The sequence below is a fragment of the Brienomyrus brachyistius genome, chromosome 6 (assembly GCF_023856365.1).
Source record: "Brienomyrus brachyistius isolate T26 chromosome 6, BBRACH_0.4, whole genome shotgun sequence".
NCBI classification, from domain to species: domain Eukaryota; kingdom Metazoa; phylum Chordata; class Actinopteri; order Osteoglossiformes; family Mormyridae; genus Brienomyrus; species Brienomyrus brachyistius.
Genome location: NC_064538.1, coordinates 15,486,353 through 15,502,061, shown reverse-complemented (window position 1 = coordinate 15,502,061; position 15,709 = coordinate 15,486,353). Strand labels below are relative to the sequence as shown.

The window sequence follows — 15,709 nt, the reverse complement described above, 5'->3', positions numbered from 1 at the left end:
ATATGGATCAAAAAGCTTGAGACAAAAATCATTCTTAAAATACTGTTTAAATAATTCACTTATAGTAATCAAGTAGTCCAATTACAGTGTTCATTTAGGTTCTTTTTAAACATGAAAACATATGGAAAAAAATGTAAACTATGGTGTATAGGTGTTTTCTGTATTTGCAGCGCATCTGTAAATGTGCAGCGCATTTGTAAAATGTGGTTCGCATGGGGTGTCATTTTGATGAAAGTGTTTTCTGAATATTGTGTATCACCTATGAATTTGCAGTGTATTTGCAGGTTCGTTATGAACAGTGCAGTGCATTTTTCTATCAGACGTGCGTTTCTTTATTTTGAATTGCATTGGGCTTTCTCAGCCACTGTAGTTATCCCACAAACCTGCATATACACTAGGCCATTGTGGATAAAATTGCCCACTCCTGATCTACACACATACTCTACCAAATCTTAAAATACAGTTTCAAAGTGTCTGTTTTAATTATTGTTTAACCCATAAGAACACTGAGGCTGCTGATGGGCAACTGGGTAGCAGTTAAGCCTTTCTTCCTGTCCTCACCCACTCCAGCCTGCCAGTGTGACCCCCAGGGTTCAATGAGCTCTGAGTGTAACGCTCATGGAGGCCAGTGTAGCTGTAAGCCGCATGTGATTGGCCGGCGCTGCGACCAATGTGCCCCAGGGACCTACGGCTTCAGGTCTGCGGGGTGTACACGTAAGTGACCCTTTACCATGGAATTGACTGAAGGAATGATTAATTCTGGGGGGAGGTGGGGGGGGGGGGGGGAGCACGTTAATCAGCATTAGGTAATAATAGAGCAAGTATGTCATCTTTCTATGCATAATAGTGCGTGCTGTAATAACTGTGTGTACTTAAGTAAACCGATCTACTTTACTCAGTTAGTCCTTCCTCTGTAGTAGAGCTCTAACACTTTTTATGTTCTAGTCACCATTTATCTTGTTAGTTAGGCAAAGCTTCCTCACTGAAGCAGCACAGATGTTGTATCCCTGCTCCCCTTTTTGCAATAACACCCCCCCACCACCACCACCCTTGCTTCCCGCCAGTGTGCAGTTGCAGCATGGAGGGCTCGCGCACCCCCTTCTGCCATCAGCACACGGGCCAATGCTCCTGCAACCCTGGGGCCTTCGGGCTGCACTGCGACAGGTGCCAGCATGGGCACTGGGGCTTCCCCAACTGCAAGCCGTGCCGCTGCAATGGGCACGCCGATGAATGCGAGGAGAGGACCGGCCGCTGCTTAAACTGCAGGGGGAACACAGCGGGGGACAAGTGTGAAAGGTGGGGCGGAACGGGAGGGCAGGGCTGGGCTGGATGGGCGGAGTCGTGGACAGAGCCAAGGGTCACCTTAAGAAAACCTTGTAATCCTTTGCAGGTGCGCCAGTGGTTACTATGGCAAACCGGAGCTGGAGTCGGGGAGTCAATGCCGGCCCTGCCCCTGCCCTGACAGCCCCACCAGCGGTCACCACTTTGCGGCCTCCTGCTACCAGGACACCCGCAGCCACCAAGTGGTCTGCAACTGTAACCAGGGCTACACAGGTGAGTGCGTCACCATCACCGGATTACTGGCTGCAGTTTAAGTGCTGCTCTGTCCTTTATGTCTTAAATCCAGGAACAGAATATAGGGCATAGTAGTACGTAACCTGTTGGAGATACTCGTGGGCCAGATGGCTCCAGAGAACAGTGCCCTTCACCTTTTCCCTGTATCGTGCCCCGTCTGTGCCTGTTACTGTTCCCACGTTTGCGTCTCTCAATGTGACCCCCTCCAATGCCCGCTCCTGTTCCTCAAGGAGGTGGGAGGTGTTCACAGGCTCATTTATGGGTCAGTAACGCCTCTTGTTTCCCTCTCCCACCACTCATTCGGTTCAGGAATGGTTAAACGCTCCAAGGGGATCATCCAGCGTGAGTAAATGGGAGATTCACTTCCCCCAACTCTGTCTCAAACCCCCTCACCCAATTCTGATTGCCCGCATGGCTTTAGCCACCCCCTTCACATGATGCCACAGCCTGTCCTCATCATGATGTAGATAGCTAGTGACCCTAAGAACTGACCCAGGACCTGTTTTAGCAGCACATCCTTTTCCGCTTGAGGTGTGGATCCAGGGTCTTTGAGGATCTCCTCTTGGGAGGGCACTAGTTGTCTACTAGCAGACTTGGGCCATCACTTGTCACCTCTGCTTGCAAAGGTCACCTGCACTGCTGCCAGTCACAGATTTGGTGCCTCCGGGGAGAGGAGAGTCGAGGGGAAGAGAGGAGAGGTGAAGAGACGGGAGGAGCGGGGAGGAGACAAGAAGTGTTTAGAGGGGATGAGATGGGAGAGAGGAAAGGGGAGGAAGGAGACAGGAGGAGAGGAGATGGGAGGAGACAGGTGGATACGGGAGGGGAGGAGATGACCTGTTTATCCAGAGAGGGCTACCATGCCAACACCAAACATTCGCTTCATGTATCACTCCACATCCACTAAAACCCCAGCAGGGGAATGTCTGACTGCAATATTAGATGTGACCTTAATTACTACTGCAATATATGCACTCATGCATGTCATTTTGCAGCACAGGATGTACAAGTGAGTATAAGCTTCCATTCAGTTCTTTTTACCTTTCCTTTGGGCACATGTACAGCTGCAGAAAAAATAAAGAGACCCCTATATTTTTAAACAAATCAGAATTTTTAAAACCTGGTTTAATCCTGGTTCGGCTGACAGAAGGCTATGCTGAGCAGCAGGCTGCTTCCAGGCTCAAAATTTCTAAGACAGCAGTGTATATGAATCAGGTGAAGCAGGAGACACCGGGAACGACCAGAAACCAGCCAGGTAAAGGGCAGAAGCAACTTTCTAATGCCAGAGATGACCGTCAACTTATCTGACTGTTTCTCATGAATTGTAGGATGACCTCAAGTGACCTTCAAAAGGAACGGGAAACATTAAGTGCAGGTCTGAGATGCACTGCTAGGACAGTTTGTATCAGGCTCCTAGAAGCAGGACTGAGGTCCCATAGAGCAAGGAAGAAGCCCTTCATTAATGAGAAACAGGGAAGAACCAGACTGCAGTTTGCAGAAAAAGTACCGTATTTCCCCAACGATGAGCTGGCCCACATTATAGGCCGCCCCATTCTATAAGCCGCAGAAAATGCTCCTTTACGTTTAAAAACTCTAAGATAAGCCGCCCCATGTTTTTAGCCGCATCGTTCATTCACTCCGTCGTTCCCACAGCAGCGCCAAGTGACAGAGCATCATCACTGAACCAATGATGGTGTCATTCTTAAGTGACATCATTTATCTACTGGACAATTCATTCATACACTTTTCCATTCATATGCTTTTCAAACTTTTCAAACTGTGGACATACTTGTTTTAACTGTATCTATGAACATCGTCACTATCTTTGATTTTTTCAAGTAAACAGTACATTTAAATTCAAGGAATCAGTGGAGTATGTCATCTTTTTCTGCCCTGAATTATACTTTTAGCGAATGTGTTTTCATGTTTTTAGGTAGACCACTCCATTTAAGTAAGCCGCACCCAATACGCAGGTTTGTAAAATTAATGTACAATCTGCAGCCTATGGTTGGGGAAATACAGTATATTATTCACAGACTCACACCCATAAATTGAAAAATGAGTGAAACAAAAATTTGTGCTGCAGTCTCTTAATTTTTTCCACAGCTGAATCTTTACATTTTCCGATGATTATTGCGCTGACCTAAAAATCCACCTACAGACGCCTCCAGATTTCTAAATAATCTGTGAATTTGCAGTGTATTGCAGTGAAATCATTCCCCTTTTTGATCACATTTTGTTTCACGCCAATATGAGTCAAAACAATGGACATATAGTGAGTTTGTCATTTATCTCTATGAGTACAATTCTTTTTTTTTTTTAATGACCTCCTTGTAACACTGAAGATTTCAGCAGTGGGGAGTGTCTCTGCTCCAGTAAGACACCCCCACCCCCACACACCCTGAATGCAGGGAGTGTTTTTCTTTTCTGGCTGCTCTTTTTGTGGGACGATTTTACTCTGACAGGAGAAGCTGGGGAGGCCCCGCTGTAGATCCCAGCTTAATCTGAGCTAAGCTCTGCTTCCTAAACAGTGTTTCACTTCATCTGGTGTCGCTACTAATAAAAATGCCTCCTAATGTGCAAGTTATTTTATGTCCATTTAATACCCAGATTTATATAATTATATGCCAAAGTATATATTTAGTAAAGAATACATGTACACCATCTATGTATATAATGGTCTCTAAATTTTTCATATCTGCTATACATTTTCTTCTAGGTTATTTGTATGTTTTCAGATTTGTAGATTTCACGTCCTAGTCAGAGATAATGAAGAACAAACTGGGTTGTTCGTTTCCAGGAATAATCAAACCCTTTTTCCTGATCTAGTCCTCCGGGGTGCTCTTGAATCTCCAAATGAGGTCACGCAGCATGTCTGCAGGAGCATTTGTGTGGCAGGGCCTCTGCGTTCGACCTTCTGGAAAATCATTTGAAGATGTTCTGGAAATTTAAACCCTGCGTGGAAAATCTCTCGTTTGCCTTTCTGTCCAGTATTCCCCCTTGTGCTACCCGCTTGCCACCTGACCTCCATTCTCCTCCCCCTGGTGTCACCAGGCTCTCGCTGTGACGAGTGTGCCCCTGGTTACTACGGCAACCCCTCAGAGCCGGGTGGCCGCTGCCAGATGTGCCAGTGCAGCAACAACATCGATATGACCGACCCGGAATCATGTGACCGCCGCACAGGGGAGTGCAGGAAGTGCCTTTACAACACGGAGGGGCCCGACTGTGGAATGTGTAAGATTGGCTACTACGGGGATGCCAAGCGACGGAACTGCAGGAGTGAGTTGTCCAAGCCGCACTCCTGCACACTGACGCCTGATTCTTGGTCCCCATGAATGATTCAGTAACTTTGATTGATTGTTGTTTTGTTGATATGTATATTACATATACATGTACATTCTGAGACCCAAATATAAATTCTGAGCATTTATTATGAGTCCCCTGACCAAATGGCACCTGCCCCGCTTGGGTTGACAGCAGATTTTGGGGCAGCTGTAATGTCCTGGGCCCTCTGAATCTGCCAGGGTATACATGCCCCCCCCCCCCCCCGACACCTCTGTGTATATTAAGCTTGTTATCTTCTTGTATTTCACTCTTTTATGTAGAGTTGGTAACAAGTGCGCTGCAGTATTTCAGCAGTTAGTCATTTTTTTTCACTGTTCTTCCAACAACTGGACTTTTATTAAACCATTTTCTGCCAGAATGCACCTGTAACTTCCTGGGCACCGAGCACAAACAGTGCTCCTCTCCGGACAAGTGTGTGTGCAACCGCGGGACAGGCCAGTGCCAGTGTCTGCCCAACGTTAGCGGTCAGACCTGCGACCACTGTATCGCCAACTACTGGAATATGGCCAGCGGCCGTGGCTGCGAACCCTGCAACTGTGACCCCATCAACGCTGTTTCAGCCTCCTGTAATGAGGTGCGTTCCGCCACCAGACCTATTGTCTCTGTAATAAAGGTATCTCACCTTGCCTGTAATTATGAGGACTGGAGGCCTGCAGGGTGACAACCAGCTCTGTCCCAACCTGGTAAGTATACATGTGATTATAAGCACAGTGTTCCTATTGTATGTTCGACCCGGCCGGTGTGTGTTCCCAGTTTACAGGCCAGTGCCCCTGCCGTGATGGGTTTGGGGGAAAGACCTGCACAGAATGCCAAGAGAATTTCTGGGGCAATCCCAAGGTCCAGTGCAGAGGTACGTTGTTACACATGAGCTGTTTGTGAGTTCAGCACATCTTAAATCACTATGGGGGAAATCTGCTTGTTCAGTCTTTCAGTGGCTAATGTACTGTACCAGTCAAAAGTTTGCACCTACCCATAGAAATGTTTATTTGTACTATTCTCCTACCTATAAAATAACATGTATGAAATTATCCACTGACCAAAAAAATTATGTATTAAAGAAAAAAAAAATTGATGGGAGGGGGCCGTTCTGTGGGTTGGGACTCTGAAGGTTACCAGTTCTAAACCCGGGGTCAGCAGAGTGATCCCACCATTAGGCCCTTGAGCAAGGCCCTTAACTCCAAGGACTGGTTGACCATTCTGTCTCCTTTGTGCCAGTTTCATGAGGTGGCTTCCTGGGAAGCTTTTCTAGTCATCCTGAAGGAGATCCCAAATTTGTGCTGAGCACTCATTGGCTGCTTTTCTTTCACTCTCGGGTCAAGCTCCTCCAAAACCATTTGTACTGTGTTTAGGTCATGTGGTCAGGTCATGTGATGCAGCACGATCACTCTTCTTTGTAGGTGACTTGGCGTGTTCAATGTTTTGACTGGCACTGTACATTGATATCTCTGAAATGGTACTGGCTGCTCGAGTCGCTCCTGTTTAGTGTGGTCATCTGTTCTGTGCATCACTGTTTACACGGTCATCTGCAGTCATGTGATCTGCCTCTGGTCATGTGACCTACCTTCAGCACGTCCCTCTTTCCCCAGCCTGTGACTGTGACCGGCGTGGCATCGAGACACCGCAGTGTAACCGCCTGAACGGGCACTGCGTGTGTCGGCCAGGCGTGTCAGGTGTGCGCTGCGACCAGTGTGCCCGCGGCTTCTCAGGGCACTTCCCAGACTGCCAGCCCTGCCACCAGTGCTTTGGCGACTGGGACCGTGTGGTCCAGGATCTGGTGGCCCGTACCAAAGCCCTGACTGAGCGGGCCCATGAGATTCAGCTCACTGGCCTGACTGGCGCCTATGAGAAGAGCTTTCGCGAGATGGAGAAGAAGCTGGCCAAGGTCCAGGGCATCGTTAACAGCCGCAATGCTACAGCTGAGACCATCACCAGCCTCATGACCCTGACTGAGGACCTCAGGTAATGAAGAGCAGCCATGATGTCCAGGAAATGCACAAAACACACACACACACGCACATTTGTATTCATATTTTTGTGGGGACTCATTTGACTGGGGAAAACCCTATTGCCAACAATGACAACTTTAACACCTACCCAACCTTTACCAGTCTTACCCTTACCTATAATTAACCAAACAAAATACAAGACTTGTTTTTAGTTTTTTTTTATTGCATTCACAGATTCTTATAAAAGTGACTTTCCCCTTGTAGTCCCAAACTCAAAATAACACGGTTTTTATCACATTGTGGAGACCAAATTTTATATATGTACACCACAGTCACAATCTTCCCCTTCTCTACTCAAATGACTTCCTCCCAGGGCTCGAATTGGTGAGACTACAGAGAGGCTGAATCGCCTGGAGTCAGAGCTGACCAACGTGCAGGACGGCAACTATGAGGCCAGCAGCCAGCTAAGTGCCCTGGAGAGAGAGGCCAGGGAACTCAACCTGACCTCTGACCAGCTTAGCCACCAGCTGGACATTCTCAAGAACTCCAACTTTCTGGGTAAGATTTCTAAGGGATGGGCAGATTCACCCCCAATTCATCAACAGCGGATGCATCGGTGGTTTCTGGAAGTGGCAGCTGTTCACAAAGGTCGGCAATAATACAGTTTCTTCCATGGAAACTTCCGGAATGTGTGATCTCTGTTAAGCCGTACAAGGTACAAAGTTTGTGACCGTCACCGTGTTGTCCACCCACACTCCTACCAGGTGCCTATGACAGCATCCGCAGCTCCTATAACAAATCCCGAGAGGCGGAACGCCTTGCCAAGCTGGCCACGACCCACGTGCCGAGCATCGTCACCCAGTCAGCGGACATGCGGCGGAAGACGGAGCGCCTGATGGCTGCCAAGAAGGACGATTTTAACCGCAAGAATGCTGCGAACAAGCGCGCCCTGCAGGACCTGGCTGCCAAGACACACATGCTGGACCTAAAGAAGATCAATGAGAAGGTCAGGGTGAACACCAACCTCTTTAAAGATGACTTCTGACCATTGTTCTGAAGGACTTGCATCTTCTTGTGAGTTCAGATCCTGTGGTCAGCAGAGTAATTAAATCAATTAGTTTTAAAAGTGCTTGAGAAGAAGTCTCCCATGTGTGTGAATGTGGCTTCCAAAAGAACGGCCGAGTCCCTTGCTGTCTTCAAATGTCATCTGAAGATACACCTCTTCAAGGAGTACCTAGGAGACTAATACCCCTATTACTGTCCACTCACTGTCGAAGAACAGTCATGGACGACAAAGTAGTGTTTAAATCGCTTTGGAAAAGAGCGTCTGCTAAATGCTGTAAATGTAAATGTAAAAGAGAGGATAAAGTATACACATCCTAGTCAATCACATGCATAAAGTATACACATCCTAATCATCCATCCATCCATTTTCCAAACTGCTTATCCTACTGGGTTGTGGGGGGTCTGGAGCAATGGGCATGAGGCAAGGAACAACCCAGGATGGGGGGCCAGCCCATCGCAGGGCACAGTCACACACCATTCACTCACACAAGCACACCTACGGGCAATTTAGTAACTACAATTAGCCTCAGCATGTTTTTTGGACTGTGGGGGGAAACTGGAGAACCTGGAGGAAACCCCACGATGACATGGGGAGAACATGCAAACTCCGCACACATGTGACCCAGGCGGAGACTTGAACCTGGGTCCCAGAGGTGTGAGGCAACAGTGCTAACCACTGCACCACCATGCCGCCCCCATCCTAATCATTCACATGCATAGAGTATACACATCCTAATCAATCACAATATAACAAAAAAAAAAATCTAAATTCCAGTTACATATTGAACCTGACATATATTCCATCTTGGCATTCTATTGCATCCTTTTTGTCCTGTCACTGCTATCATATCTGAGTAAGGGCAGCCGCCAGTAATATTAAGGTACTGTATTCTTTATTTTGTCCACTGCATCCAAAGGTCTGTGGCGTTCCTGGCGATGTGCCGTGTGATGAGAGCCCCTGTGGTGGCGCCGGTTGCCGCGATGATGATGGAAACAGGCACTGCGGGGGTCTAAACTGCAACGGTGCAGTGGCAACTGCAGGCAACGCGCTTGAGAGGGCTAAACATGCTGAGAAGGAGCTGAACAAGGCTATGGCTGAGGTGGAGGAGCTCTTCCAGAAAGTGAGTAGAGGCGGAGCACTTTCCATCACCACAGGTTTAAAAATTAAACATGGATCTTTCCAATACTCTGGGGTCCTACCTCTGCTCTATACATTTGGAGTTTGTATGTTCTCCCCGCTTACATAGGTTTCGGGTTTATGATGAATTGGCATCACTAAATTGTGTGTGTGCCCACCTTGTGCTATGTGAGATACGGCCCAGGTTGCCATACTGTATAAGCAGAGTAGAAGATGAATGTATGGATTTTAGTATTAGTACTTTTTCTTAAGGTGGTGTTGTTTGTAATTAATTGTTTAATGAACACTTTCCATATCCAGATGACCATATAAATAATGTGTAAGAGAATGGAAATTTACACTGTAGTGTCTGTTGCATCATCCGTAACAGCCTCACAGTTCACGGTGAGCATTTGGTGTATGGGCATGGCATTTCTCCCAGTTAATATCTCATTGTTGCTCCTCAGGTGGCCAAGGCCAAGATGCAGGCGATGGAGGCGAAGGGAAAGGCCCAGGCAGCCCTGGACAAGGCCAACAACACCAAGGCCAAAGTGGAGCAGTCCAACAACAAGCTCCGTGACCTCATCAAGGAGATCCGTGACTTCCTCACACGTGGGTACCGACACGTTTAACACCAACAGCCGATGTAGATTTGAGGATAAAGCTGCAACTATCAGAAGCCTGACTACTGCAGTGAACCATTCAAAGAATTACTTAGCTGTAGATGGCACATTTATATTAAAATCGTAGATGAGAAACCTTGTGATTTTCTGATGCACAAAAAGTGAAAAAAATCTGATACACAAAAGAAATGAAAATCTGAGGAACAACGGGCTTAAAGAACGGTTCCTGTCACTGCAGAAGAGGGCGCCGATCCGGACAGCATTGAGGCTGTGGCTACCCGCGTTCTGGAGCTGACCATCCCAGCCTCCCCTCAGCAGATCCGACACTTAGCCGGCGAGATCAAGGACAAGGTCAACAGCTTGTCTAACGTGGACGCCATCTTGGAGCAGACGCAGGACGATGTGCGCAAAGCCAGGCAGCTTCTGCAGGATGCCAAGAAGGCCAAGTGAGCGACAGCATTAAACAGAAAACTGGTGTAGTCTGGTGCATAAGACAAAATATTGAGCATAAACAGAGATGAGGGATGTCAAATGCAGTGTTTCCCAACCCACTTTTTGGGAATCCCCACACAGTTTGCACTTTTGCTCTCTCCCAGGTCTGAATACATACATACCAGTTATTCAGTGTGCTTGACTGGCTGGGGGTCCGAGAACTGGGTTGAGAAACACTGGTCTAATGGATATGTACCTGGTCCTCCTGTAGCTACAATTATGAGAATATGATCAACTTTACAATAATTTGAATTTAGAGACTGGGGAGCAGGAAAAGGCCAGAGAAATAGTGGGTTTTTTTGTTTGGTTACGGTAGGAATCGTGCCGAGAGCGTCAAATCGGTGGCGGAAACAGTGAAACACGCTCTTGATGATGCCCACAAGGCACAGACTGCTGCCGAGAAGGCCATCCAGCGTGCCCAGGAAGACATCGGCAGCACAGAGGATCGCATAGCGCAGGTACCTACCTGCTTAGTTCACAGGTGGCTTGAGAAGGTCTATGACTCCAAAAGCAATTCAGATGCAGCCCGTTCTCACTGCATGGCTTCATGTGTAGGTGAATTCAGAGACCTCTGCCAGGGAGAAAGACCTGAATGATGCCATGGATCACCTGGGCCACCTCAGCCGGCAGATCGAGGCTCTGAAGACCAAGCATGCAAACAACAGCCTAGTAGCATCACGTGCTGAGGAAACGGCCACCATGGCAAGGGATAAGGCCAATGAGGCCAAGCAGGTGAAAGCGTGTGGGAGCCGCTCTCTTTGTTAGTTTGCAAGTGCATTTAACTGAATTCAGAACTACTCTGATTATATTGATTACTGGAAGCTGCCGCGATCCCATAATGTAATGATAGGTGATTTCTGTCTTATGGATATGTTAGACATACTAGGTCCTCCTGTAGTCACATTTATGAGAATATGATAAACTTTACAGTACTATGAATTTAGATACTGGGGAGCAGGAAAAGGCTGCAGAAATAGAAATAGTAGAAATAGTGGGTTTTTTGATTGGTTACGTTAGGAATCGTGCCGAGAGCGTCAAAGGAGTGGCGGAAGAGCCATATTTGTATTTCATGTTCTACCACCATGATGTAGATGTTCGTCTAACGGCGGATCTCCCACTTCACCACACGACTGCACTCACAAGCCTTGCCTTTCCTTGTTTGTGCCGGATAGGCGTTGGATGGTGAGCTGAATGACAAGTACCGGATGGCGCAGGACCTAGTGGACCGCAAGGCCAAGATGGTCCAAGATGCAAAGAAGAAGGCGGAGCGACTGCGGGACGAAGCCAAAAAGCTGCTACAGAACGCACAGAACAAGCTTCAGAGGCTGGCAGGTGTGTGAACTGACCCACTCAACGGTTAGCCAGGAGCTCCCCTTATCTCATTGGCTAGTCAGGAGCTCCCCTTATCTCATTGGCTAGCCAGGAGCTCCCCTTATCTCACTGGTTAGCCAGGAGCTCCCCTTATCTCATTGGCTAGTCAGGAGCTCCCCTTATCTCATTGGCTAGCCAGGAGCTCCCCTTATCTCACTGGTTAGCCAGGAGCTCCCCTTATCTCATTGGCTAGTCAGGAGCTCCCCTTATCTCATTGGCTAGCCAGGAGCTCCCCTTATCTCACTGGTTAGTCAGGAGCTCCCCTTATCTCATTGGCTAGTCAGGAGCTCCCCTTATCTCATTGGCTAGCCAGGAGCTCCCCTTATCTCACTGGTTAGTCAGGATCTCCCCTTATCTCACTGGTTAGTCAGGAGCTCCCCTTATCTCACTGGTTAGTCAGGAGCTCCCCTTATCTCACTGGTTAGCCAGGAGCTCCCCTTATCTCACTGGTTAGTCAGGAGCTCCCCTTATCTCACTGGTTAGTCAGGAGCTCCCCTTATCTCATTGGCTAGCCAGGAGCTCCCCTTATCTCACTGGTTAGCCAGGAGCTCCCCTTATCTCATTGGCTAGTCAGGAGCTCCCCTTATCTCATTGGCTAGCCAGGAGCTCCCCTTATCTCACTGGTTAGTCAGGAGCTCCCCTTATCTCATTGGCTAGTCAGGAGCTCCCCTTATCTCACTGGTTAGTCAGGAGCTCCCCTTATCTCACTGGTTAGCCAGGAGCTCCCCTTATCTCACTGGTTAGTCAGGAGCTCCCCTTATCTCACTGGTTAGCCAGGAGCTCCCCTTATCTCACTGGTTAGCCAGGAGCTCCCCTTATCTCACTGGCTAGTCAGGAGCTCCCCTTATCTCACTGGCTAGTCAGGAGCTCCCCTTATCTCACTGGTTAGCCAGGAGCTCCCCTTATCTCACTGGCTAGTCAGGAGCTCCCCTTATCTCACTGGCTAGCCAGGAGCTCCCCTTATCTCACTGGTTAGCCAGGAGCTCCCCTTATCTCATTGGTTAGCCAGGAGCTCCCCTTATCTCATTGGTTAGTCAGGAGCTCCCCTTATCTCACTGGTTAGCCAGGAGCTCCCCTTATCTCACTGGTTAGTCAGGAGCTCCCCTTATCTCACTGGTTAGCCAGGAGCTCCCCTTATCTCACTGGTTAGTCAGGAGCTCCCCTTATCTCACTGGTTAGCCAGGAGCTCCCCTTATCTCACTGGCTAGTCAGGAGCTCCCCTTATCTCACTGGCTAGTCAGGAGCTCCCCTTATCTCACTGGTTAGCCAGGAGCTCCCCTTATCTCACTGGCTAGTCAGGAGCTCCCCTTATCTCACTGGCTAGCCAGGAGCTCCCCTTATCTCACTGGTTAGCCAGGAGCTCCCCTTATCTCACTGGTTAGCCAGGAGCTCCCCTTATCTCACTGGTTAGTCAGGAGCTCCCCTTATCTCACTGGTTAGTCAGGAGCTCCCCTTATCTCACTGGTTAGCCAGGAGCTCCCCTTATCTCATTGGCTAGCCAAGAGCTCCCCTTATCTCATTGGCTAGCCAGGAGCTCCCCCTATCTCACTGGTTAGTCAGGAGCTCCCCTTATCTCATTGGCTAGTCAGGAGCTCCCCTTATCTCACTGTCTAGCCAGTAGCTACCTTCATCTCATTGGCTGAACTGTACTATCTGTTCGCTTTCATTGATATCCCCAAATTTCCCTTCTAGAACTGGAGAAAAATTATGAGGACAATCAGAAGATACTAGAGGGAAAAGCTAGGCAGCTTGATGGACTGGAAGACAAAATGAAGGCCATCCTCAATGACATCAACAAGCAAATTCAAATTTATAATACATGCCAGTAACAACCAGCCTTTGTCCACTCAATCATGACTGGACTGCACTTTACTGCGAACAGCAAAACACTCAAACCACCGAATGTCACTGTGCTGAATCTGTAAACCCTGCATTCTAGTGGATGATGTTGGGTACTGCAACCAAAAAAACTGTAGTCTTTTGTGTTCAAAGTAAAATGGTCTGGTTCTGCTCTTTGAGGCTTGCAGCTGGGTTTTATTGGTAGATTTTGCTACCTGAAATTAGGCATCAAGCAATAACTTAAAATGAAAACCAGCAGCAGCCCCCAAGGACCAGAATTTTCACGAAAGTTCTGGATTCTATTGTGCCTTCATTGAATTCTTACTTTGCCAGACAAATGTGGCTAAACTTTCCTCTACACAGGTGGTATGACAGAGTTCAAGCATTCAAAGGTATGACAAGTAAGAAGAATACATTAGTACCGAGGATGATAGTATTGTATGGAAGAAACAATATTTCTTACCTTATCTTAGTTATGCAGTAAAAGGAAGTCCTGTTTATAAAGGCAAGGCAGTGAGTAGAAGTTATTTTAAAAGTTTGAATTTCTTTTGTTTTTAGCACAACTTATGAAGTGCATAAAATGTTATATATTTTTAAAAAGTTTAACAATAAATAATTTATGCACAACAAGAAAGTTCTGACCAGCCATCACATTTACTATTGCAGCAATATATCTGATGCTATAAAGTTACTCTTCGAATAACAGATCATTTTTAACTCTAGTCATTAAAAGACCAAAGAGAATACATATAACTTGATATACCAGATGTTAAATACAATCGGTTTTGGGTGATAGATGTTACTAAGCATCCCGAAAAATATGATATGAAAAGGCATTCAGATTACAATTATGGGAATTATGACATGTGGGAAAGTTCTGGAGTTCTGATGACCAGCCTGATGAGACGAAGGTTCATCTGAAACAGAGCAGCTGGTGTGTATTTGTACATATTTGTACAAATCAGAAAGTCAGAAAAGACAACAGACATAACATATTTTATTCCTAAAGTAAGCACATCCTACATCAACTCTCTTATGCAATGAAATCGTTGAAGCTGGGCCACAGTTAATTTTACACATTGTAGCAATTACTTAAAACAAAGTGTCCTATAGCACATCTGTTACAGTTCCAGGTAAATTCATTCTAATAAAATTGCAATAATAAGAAAACATCGTGTACCTTTACATTTTTGATAACTCATCCATTCTTCTGTTCAACCCCCATATAATCTATACTTTCTCCACACACCCCCAACCTCTACAATTTCTAGAATTACTAGATGGATAGAAATGAATAAATGTGTCAATAATGTGAAGGCGCGTGCACACACACAGACACACACACAGACACACCCACAGACACAGCCCTGGAAGGGCCACAGACAGTTTTTATTATTATTGTACTAAATCACAAAATCATGTATGGAATATTATTTAGCGCTACATAACACATGGAGAATGTAATCAGGAATCATTAAGAAGGTGTAACCAGAAGCGGGTGTAAACTGTGTAGAATGCAACCTTGTAACCTTCAGAGAATGCAGACCAATTACTGTGATGTTACTGAAAATTCGTATGAATTAGCACCTTGTCTTGGCTTGGAAGTTTCTGTATCCGTTAGCTATCTTATGTTAGCCTTTCATGTATGAATATGTACTTAATTAGCGCAGCTTATCACTATTTTGAAGGCCCAGAATATTACGTTCTGTAGCTAATCATCTCAGGACCATCTGAAACTGCCAAAACTTGTTATTGTTACTGTTAGAGAAACCTGTTAGGTTTTGCTCTCCCTCTGTAGTTCTGGGCTCCTCGCCAAAAGTAAAGTAACAATATTGCCCAGGTCACGTTTTTCAAAGCGACTAGATAATAAAGTAAATAATTGGAAGCCTCATCACACAGGTGCGATGAATATCAGAGGCCAGGAAAAGGAGGCGCAATGATAGCAAATGATCCAGAAAAATGATGCTTGGAAAACCCTCGTGACGAATATCCTGATAAGAGATATGAAAAGTGTATAAAAATCAGTGTGATTCGCAATGGGACACACTCCTGCAGGATGTCCAGCCTTGGTTGTAACCTCGCTGTTGCAATACAGATTCAATCTGAAAATCTATATAAGCGGCTCCTGACTCTTGAATAACAGGGAAAGAAAAAAACCACAACACGTGCACATACTTTAGTTTAACGTGTCCAGAGAATAACAAATCGAGCTCATAAAATCCCTAAAATCTGCGAACAATTAATGTTTTTTTTTTGCTCTCAATTTGCTACTTAGGACTCTCGAATTAATTATGTTACGTTCATGCTGTGCTCTTGAAAACGCGGCTGCAAAGCCGGAA

At 46.5% G+C, this 15,709-nt stretch overlaps 1 protein-coding gene across 2 annotated transcripts in view; it reads left to right on the top strand.

Moving 5' to 3' along the window:
* lamb2 (laminin, beta 2 (laminin S)) overlaps window positions 1–15,488 on the top strand; it is a 36,740-nt gene extending 21,252 nt beyond the window's left edge. Inside the window, exons 19-35 of one of the 2 annotated variants that reach the window (XM_049016377.1) lie at window positions 571–714; window positions 1,065–1,296; window positions 1,391–1,554; window positions 1,885–1,917; window positions 4,627–4,851; window positions 5,274–5,491; window positions 5,671–5,767; window positions 6,504–6,876; window positions 7,237–7,421; window positions 7,628–7,869; window positions 8,846–9,049; window positions 9,513–9,657; window positions 9,907–10,114; window positions 10,477–10,618; window positions 10,716–10,892; window positions 11,333–11,492; window positions 13,224–15,488. In XM_049016377.1, coding sequence (XP_048872334.1) covers window positions 571–714; window positions 1,065–1,296; window positions 1,391–1,554; window positions 1,885–1,917; window positions 4,627–4,851; window positions 5,274–5,491; window positions 5,671–5,767; window positions 6,504–6,876; window positions 7,237–7,421; window positions 7,628–7,869; window positions 8,846–9,049; window positions 9,513–9,657; window positions 9,907–10,114; window positions 10,477–10,618; window positions 10,716–10,892; window positions 11,333–11,492; window positions 13,224–13,360 — 3,086 coding nt within the window. In that variant the 3' untranslated portion in view covers window positions 13,361–15,488. The remainder of the gene's footprint in view (window positions 1–570; window positions 715–1,064; window positions 1,297–1,390; window positions 1,555–1,884; window positions 1,918–4,626; window positions 4,852–5,273; window positions 5,492–5,670; window positions 5,768–6,503; window positions 6,877–7,236; window positions 7,422–7,627; window positions 7,870–8,845; window positions 9,050–9,512; window positions 9,658–9,906; window positions 10,115–10,476; window positions 10,619–10,715; window positions 10,893–11,332; window positions 11,493–13,223) is intronic. The other variant, XM_049016378.1, reaches the window with a different exon arrangement.
* The last annotated feature ends 221 nt before the right edge of the window (window positions 15,489–15,709 follow it).